The sequence below is a fragment of the Geospiza fortis genome, unplaced genomic scaffold (assembly GCF_000277835.1).
Source record: "Geospiza fortis unplaced genomic scaffold, GeoFor_1.0 scaffold143, whole genome shotgun sequence".
NCBI classification, from domain to species: Eukaryota; Metazoa; Chordata; class Aves; order Passeriformes; family Thraupidae; genus Geospiza; species Geospiza fortis.
The window spans coordinates 180,037-187,900 of NW_005054590.1; the positions used below are offsets into that span (position 1 = coordinate 180,037).

The 7,864-nt window shown below is 50.1% G+C and overlaps 1 protein-coding gene across 1 annotated transcript in view; it reads left to right on the forward strand.

Annotated features, from left to right (window-relative positions):
• Positions 1-7,864, forward strand: part of WDR7 (WD repeat domain 7) — a 36,404-nt gene that overhangs the window by 24,111 nt on the left and 4,429 nt on the right. The window contains 5 exon segments of the mRNA XM_031064437.1: positions 1-88; positions 2,699-2,816; positions 3,152-3,301; positions 3,518-3,600; positions 5,248-5,347. Coding sequence (XP_030920297.1) covers positions 1-88; positions 2,699-2,816; positions 3,152-3,301; positions 3,518-3,600; positions 5,248-5,347 — 539 coding nt within the window.

The following is a 7,864-nucleotide window of genomic DNA, read 5'->3' on the forward strand; positions in this document are numbered from 1 at the left end:
TCACCGTCTGGGAGCCCTACATGGACGTGTCGGCCGTGCTCATGGGGCTGCTCGAGCTCTGCGCCGACGCCGAGAAGCAGCTGGCCAAGTGGGTAACGGTGCCAGCCTTGCCCAGCCCTGGCAAACCCTGGGGGCAAGGACAGGTGGATGTTGGAAAGGGTTTGGTGCGGAGGAGCCGTGGCTGCTCCATCCCTGAAGTGTCCGAGGCCAGGCTGGACAAAGCATGGAGCAGCCTGGTGGAAGGTTGCATCCTTAAGGTTCTTTTCAACCCAGATCATTCCATGGTTCCATGAAATAGTTGTTGACAAACACAGAATTTAAATGGCACCTGCAATAAGGAGCTGCCCAAGGCTCTTTCCATCCCAGAAATGTGTTCCCACATCCATCAGTCTTGAGGGTTCTGACATTGTTCTGAGCCCACTTTATGTAAGTTTTAATTTCCTCAACGTACAAAGAACGGATCGTTGCCCTGTGTTGGCAGGAGAAATATGGACAAATTGGATTACCATTGTTTTTTGTCTGCATTCCAGTGGTGCCTTGTCGTGTGACAGGAGGCACCAGCACCTTGTCCCTTCCCCAAGCCCCGTGTTATGTAAATCCCGACTTCCAGGATCCCAGTGCCCACAGCTCTTCAGCGAGTCCTTGTGCTGGTGTGATTCCACCCTTAGCTGTCAGGAAGATTAGTCTGGCTCTCCCTCCAAAGAGCAGGGAATAAATGAAGGGATCAGCATGGAGCCTTGAGGAGCCCCGCGCAATTTTCCTCATGATAAATTGCATAATAAGCGCGAAAGCGTTTGCTTATTAATCCATAACAAGATTTAGATTGAAAATGGCCTGTTACATTGCTGACAGATCCAGGACGGAGGGAGATGGAAAGAAATGGAGCAACAACGTGTGCAGGGGTTAAGTGTGGATCTCACCCTGGCGGAGCCCCGCTGAGCTCCCGCTTTGTGCCGGATTTGCCGCGGACACAATAACGGCACACAGCTGCCGGCGCCTCTCCCGGAGGTTTTATTAAAGAGCTTTTATGTCAAGCTTCTGCTTTTAGATAGAAAAGAAGAAATCACATTTATTGACCAGCAAAACGAGTGGGGTTCTTTTTTCCCTGCTGAATCAAGGGAATATCCGAGCTGTTAGGCAAAACTCAGGTGCTCGGAACTCCTTCGCTTGCCCAGCTCGCCCTGGTTCCCAGAGGTTACACTGTGCCAAGGGAAGCTGCTCAGCTCTGAGGAAAAAGAGTGTTTTCCCAGCATTTTGAGACTTTGATGTCTTGGCTGGGACGATGATAGGAATCATTTTTGGCTGTGTTTTTGCTTTCTGAGTTAAACTGTGTTTCACACAGATTCCACTTGTCCAGGTTGCTCCGAGTCCCATCCAGCCTGGCCTGGAACAATTCCAGGGATGGGGCAGCCACAGCTTCCCTGGGCTTTTCTCTTGGATCAATCCATGCATTTTATCTGTGCAAATCACCTTAGGATCCATCCATGCATTTTCTCTGTGCCTTGGAGCAGTCTGACCCTAGGATGGTCTGGGTGCTTTTGTCCTGGCTGGAATGTCCCCTCACAGGACTGGCCCCTGTCACATCCTCCCAGGGGAAGGAATTCACTAAAAGCCTGTTGCTTTCCAGGCAAATACACACTTTGTGTTACATCCTGTAAGGGAAAACACTGCTGGTGTGACACTGAGCCTTCGGAAAGGGAGAGAGGCACTCGGGGTTTGCTGGCTTTGGCTTTGGCAACCCCTCCAAAAGTTAACTGGGATAATCCTTCCCTTTTCATGGAACACCTCATGGACAGGAGTTTGGAAGTTACATTTAGGTGTGGTTTTCCAAGGAAAGGCCAGTGGGGACATCACCTTGTGGTAGAGACTTTATTTAGTTTCACATTTGGGGGTTCTAATTTGTGCAGTGATGGTGAGGCATGGGAAAGGAAAATAAACTGGTTGGGATTATAAACTCCTGCTATTCTCTTCCCAAAAAATCAGTCAGAGAGCACAGGGGAGAAGGAGGAACCCCTTCCACAGGTTATCCAGAAAAATAAGTGGCTGCCCCATTCCTGGAAGTGTCCCAGACCAGCTTGGACAGGGCCTGGAGCAAGCTGGGGTAGTGGAAGGTGTCCCTGCCCATGGCAAGGAGTGGAATAGGTGATCCTTAAAACCCCTTCCAATGCAAACCAACCCGTGATTCCATGTTCCTACATTTTGGGGAATTTTTGGATAACGTGCAGGGCACGTAGAAATTTTATTTTTGCAGTTACTGGGTCCTTACCACCTTATTGCTTTTTGCTTTTATCTTGTCACAGCCAGTAAAAGCCTTGAATTAAGGAGAATTACTCTGGCCAGGGGATTTTTCAGGCTGTGTTTAAAATACTGTAAAAGACCAAACCATAAATCCTTGGGAAGACGCCGTGGGCCTCCGTGGGGTGATATGTATTCAGCACATACAGATAATTTGTTAACAAGGCCTTTTGCCCACTTTGGACAGATGCACTTACTGTTTTCAATCTTCATGGTTAATTATTCGATTTGGGGTTGATGCTGGAACACCCTGACTCCTAATCACTGCTCTTTGTTGGGAGTCCATTATACTGGAACTGCCGGAGTGCTCCCGGTGACCTTGAACTGACATTATAAGCTGGTTCTAATCTTTTCACTCTATATTTCTTTCCTTTGTGCCTGCCTTTGTGCGGCTCCCGTTTAGCATCACAATGGGGCTGCCCCTGAGCCCCGCGGCCGACTCGGCGCGCTCGGCTCGCCACGCGCTGTCCCTGATCGCCACCGCCCGCCCGCCCGCCTTCATCACCACCATCGCCAAGGAGGTGAGGGCACCTCGGTGCGCAGGGGGGCGCGGGGGGCTCTCCCCGGGCTGGGCGCGGTGGGCAGGACCGGGCAGGGCTGGGAGCTCGGCCGAGGCTGGGCTGAGCCGCCCCGGCCCCGCCCGCAGCCCGGCGGAGCTCAGGGACACACAGGGCTTGGGGGGGACACGGAGGTGCTGCTGGGTTCAAGGGTGGCCTCCTGGTCCTGGTGGCCATGGAGGTGGTGTTGGGTTTAAAGGCAGCCCCACTTGTCCTGGTGACCATGGAGGCGGTGCCGGGTCCAAGGCCAGTCCTGCTGGTCCCGAGGCCTTTCCCAGTGCCTTTTCCCTGCTCCCCAGGTGCACCGGCACACGGCGCTGGCGGCCAACACGCAGTCGCAGCAGAACATCCACACCAGCACGCTGGCCCGCGCCAAGGGCGAGATCCTGCGCGTCATCGAGATCCTCATCGACAAGATGCCCTCCGACGTCGTGGACCTGCTGGTGGAGGTGAGGCTGGCTCCACTCCAGGAGCTGCTGTACATGTGGACTTTGGGAGTAGAAAGGATTTGCTTAATGTTTCACAAACTTTAAATTGTTGGGGAAAATATCCCAAGCAAAAGAAGGTCAAGGTCAGGTTGGACACAGCTTGGAACAACCTGATCTGTTGGGATGGGATGACCTTGAGAACTTGATTGTCAGCTGATGGTAATTTTTGTTTCCAAGGTGATGGACATCATCATGTACTGCCTGGAAGGATCGTTAGTTAAGAAGAAAGGTCTTCAGGAATGTTTTCCAGCCATCTGCAGGTGAGCTCTTCCTCTGGGAATACTGGGAAGTAAATGATGGGATCACCAGCAGGATATATTTCCTAATTAAGACTGAAACAGTCTTTTAGGTGACACAACAAAGAGTAAAATGTGATTTATAAAATGGGAGCATTTCCAGTGTCTTTAAATGTGAAGAAATATCCCAGTCATCCTCTTAAACTGGTCCAGCCAATAAATTCTAATAATCACCTGTCGGCCATTACATTTTAATTTAATAACCTATTAAAATATGGAATAGTTTCACGGAAAGAACAATTATCCCGTTGCCAGGCTGGATCCTGATGGAATGATCTTCCTCCTTCCTGATGCTTTAAGTGGCTTTCCTTAAAACATAAAGGGAAGGATAAATGGGAATTAGTGCCCAATCTCCCTATTGCTGTGTATATTTATTGCCATCCAGTATTTTAAATTCTCTGCTAATATTTCCTGGTTATAGCCAGTGTAAAAATGATCCAGCACCCAGCGATGGAGAGAGCCATGGGGAAATTGCCAGCAGGCCACAGGGAATGGGGGGATCTCTGCAGAGATTCCAGGGGGAAGCGCTCTGCAGCATCCCATGGTTAATCCCTCTGATTTTCCAGTGCTCCCCATGCTGGACTGGAATGTGTGTGGCCAAATCCCTGGATCAAAGCTGGAGGACAGTCATACCTCAGGGAGGGACACACCATGCAAAGCTGCAGCTGAGCTGCATTTTCCCTTTTCCCTGCACAAAAACCAGGGATTCTCTTCCTTCTCTTCTCTTCTTTCTTGGTTTTCGCCCATGTTTCATCCTGCTTTCCTTGCCAGCTGCCATCCTGCAGTGCAGGACGTGTCTCGTACATAGCAGTTGCTATGGCACTGGGAATCCCCAGGAACCAGGAGAGAAGTCTGAAAGGTGGCTTGTTTGAAGCCCTAAATTTGCTCAATACAGTTTTTGAGAGTGATTCCAGGTATTTCTGGTGCATTTTGGTCGAGGAAAATTTAGCTGCAAAATTCCAGCATAATTCAGAATGCAGCTGGCCCTTCCACAGATCTGCTCTCCTGTGATAAGGCGCAGTGATATCCCGAAGGATTTGAATCTGCAGTTAGGATTTAGTGTCTCTTGGGTCTCAAAGTGGTGAAATTCCTTGGATTTGGCGGCTGTTGGAATTCCAGTAAATGCCACGTGGTCACACTGGGTGTTCAGGACTATTGCAGCCTTTACCCCAAGGGTGTTACTGGAGTAAAGAATGTGTGATGGCAAATCTCCCTCTTCCTTTTTCTTTATGCCCATCAGAAATTGATGAGTTTGCTTATTTCTCCTTCCACTTCCCTTCCTTTCTGACTTCCATGGGAAATGCCCTCAGTCGCACAGGGTGTGGGATGGGCGCTTTTGCAGTTTTACTGAGGTGTTCCAGCACAGGGAGGGTAACCAGGGAGCTGGTGGTTATCCCATAGACTATTCCCAAATAAATCAATCAATCCGAGGGATAAATCTGATCAGGTTCCATGGTAACATACCAACCATCAGCTGGTTTTGTGCAATGCCAGGTGTTACACTGGCAGCGAGCGGATCTTTAAATCGCCTCTGAGTTCCAGCCCTTAGTGAGTCCCAGATGAGTGTGGCATGCCAGCCCCAGCTCCCTGTGCCATTGTTGTCCCCCCCAGGTTCTACATGGTGAGTTACTACGAGCGCAGCCACCGCATCGCTGTGGGCGCCCGCCACGGCTCCGTGGCGCTCTACGACATCCGCACGGGCAAGTGCCAGGTGAGAGGGGCTGGGGTAGGTAGGACGGGTCCTTTTCAGGGTTAATTATTACTCATGAGGTACAAACTATTTCCTGATAAATTACTGTGGGGCAGCACCATCTATTGGATACGGATTCCTGCCTCCAAGTCCGATTTTATACGTAATTTCTCACAACTGCATATTTTTCTGGCTGCTCAAAAACATGGAATAACTTGAAAAAGCTGTGCCATTGGAGAAAAGCTCAGGTTTTTAATTACCTTTCCTGTGAGGGGTTTTGGGATCCTGAGAAGCATTTTGGGTTTGGTTTTCTTTCCCTTTCCAGGTAATTTTAATTTTTTTTAAGAAAGGTGGTTGTAAGAACTGACTGAGAAACTACTTGGAATGATCAATAGGATGACTGATATCAAAAATCCCCCTTATTAACAAAAACTAAATTAGCATTTATCTAGCATGGGGTTTTCCCTCAGTAAAATTTACTGTGTTAGTAGACTGTATTGTGACTATTCCAGATCCAAACACTGAATCTATTTTTCCATAACTCCATATCCAAAGCAGGTTCCTTCTCCTCCTCCTCCCATGAAGTGAGTTTGTGAACCCTCGCTGGGTGTTGCTGCTGGCTCCATGGGGTGGCTGGGGCCGGGCAGTGCCCGTGGCCATTGATCTGTCCTTCAGCTGCTGGCAGCTCCCAGAGCTCCCAGGGCTGGCTGTTGATTATTCATTCCCACAGCAGCTCGCACGCTATTGACCCAGAGCCGCTCGCTGCAATGGCTCTGCTCTCTCCCCCATCTCCCTGAAGCTCCTGATAAACTGCCTGGGAGCTCCGTGCCTCTGGGAGCCAGCCTGTCCTCAGAGGGGCTTCTCCCTCTGGGAGCAGCTTGTCCCTTCTCCCTCTGGGAGCAGCTCCTCCTCAAGCAGGGTATTTCCCTCTGGGAACCAGCTGGGAGACAGGTTTGTCACCCATTCCAAGGAGGATCCGTGCCCTGCGCTCAGGTGCTGTCCCACATGGCAGCAGCAGCAGCAGCCTCACATATTCCCCCTCCATATTTCCCCTCACACATTCCCCCTCACATATTCCTCCTCCATATTCCCCCTCACACAATCCTGTTCCACATTCCCCCTCACATATTCCCCCTCCATATTCCCCCTTACTCATTCCCCCTCACATATTCCTCCTCCATATTCCTCCTCATATTCCTCCTCACACAATCCTGTTCCACATTCCCCCTCACATATTCCTCCTCCATGTTCCTCCTAGCACATTCCCCCTCACACATTCCCCCTCCATATTTCCCCTCACACATTCCCCCTCACACATTCTTCCTCCATATTCCCCCTCACATTCCCCCTCATATTCCCCCTCCATATTCCTCCTCCATATTCCCCCTCACTCATTCCCCCACAGAGATGACAGGGATTGCATTCTGAAGCTCAGAATTCCTCACAAACGAGCTCCATTTTAATTTTGGGAATAGGTAGCTGTGGACCCCACGCTTTCCCGGCTGGCGCAGTGGTGGGTTTGTGGGCAGGTTCTTTGAGCTCCTGGAACGCCTGGACAGGTGGGAGGTCAGGGCTCTGAGCGAGGGTTTCCCTGCTGGGTGGGGGCTGGACCAGCCCCTGGAGGACCCAATTCCCCACAGGGCTCAGGTGTGATTTTATTGCTGGTGTTTTATCCCGGAGCACAGCCTGCCATTCCACAGCCAAATCCCGGCCCGGGCTGTCCCTGGCTGAGCGTGGTTCTCCCTGCTGGGCGGGGAGCCCCGGGCTGTGCTGGTTCTGAGCTCCATCCCTTTGCTGGATTTGGAGCACTCCTGTCTCAGGTGAGGCAGAGGTTAAACTCGAGCAGCTCCCAAAACGAAGGTGGAGCTTCCCTGAGCACCTGCAGCCCCTGAGCCGCAGCACAATCCGATGATGACTATTGATCCCTTCCTTCCTCCCTCCCCAGCTTTTCCCTGGCTCTGGCAGTCCTGCTCCAGCGGGGCTCCATCTTGATCAGGGCTGAGATGAGATCTGGGATTTGATAAAGATAATTGATGCTGCACAGGGAATTGGAAAACAGTTCTGAGAGCAGCAGCTCCACCTGGAAATGTGCCCTTTGTTTGCCCAGCTCAGAACCCCACGGCTGCAGCCCAGCCAGGCACACAGGATTAAGCACCAATGGCAAATTTTATCCCAAAATAAACCCCTTGGATTAATAATTACAACTGTAAGTCATCTATAACAATACTAAAAGGATTAGGCAGCAGGATTAAGGTATCATTGAGCACAAGCTCTGTTTGCCCAACTAAACACTAAAATAATATTAAATTCCAACCAAATTATTAATACTTTGTGTAAGATTCCTAATTATTAACACACAGCTAAAAACCCTGCACTTAAAGGTGCAGTAACACAGGAAAATGCTGATGCTATAAATGCTATTCTATGTAAAATGAGACTGGAGAGCGAGAGATTGCAGGTAACTGAATTTTAGGATACCTGATAGTTGATTTTGGGATGATGGGAAAATATTCATATTTTCACAGGTAAATTCATGCT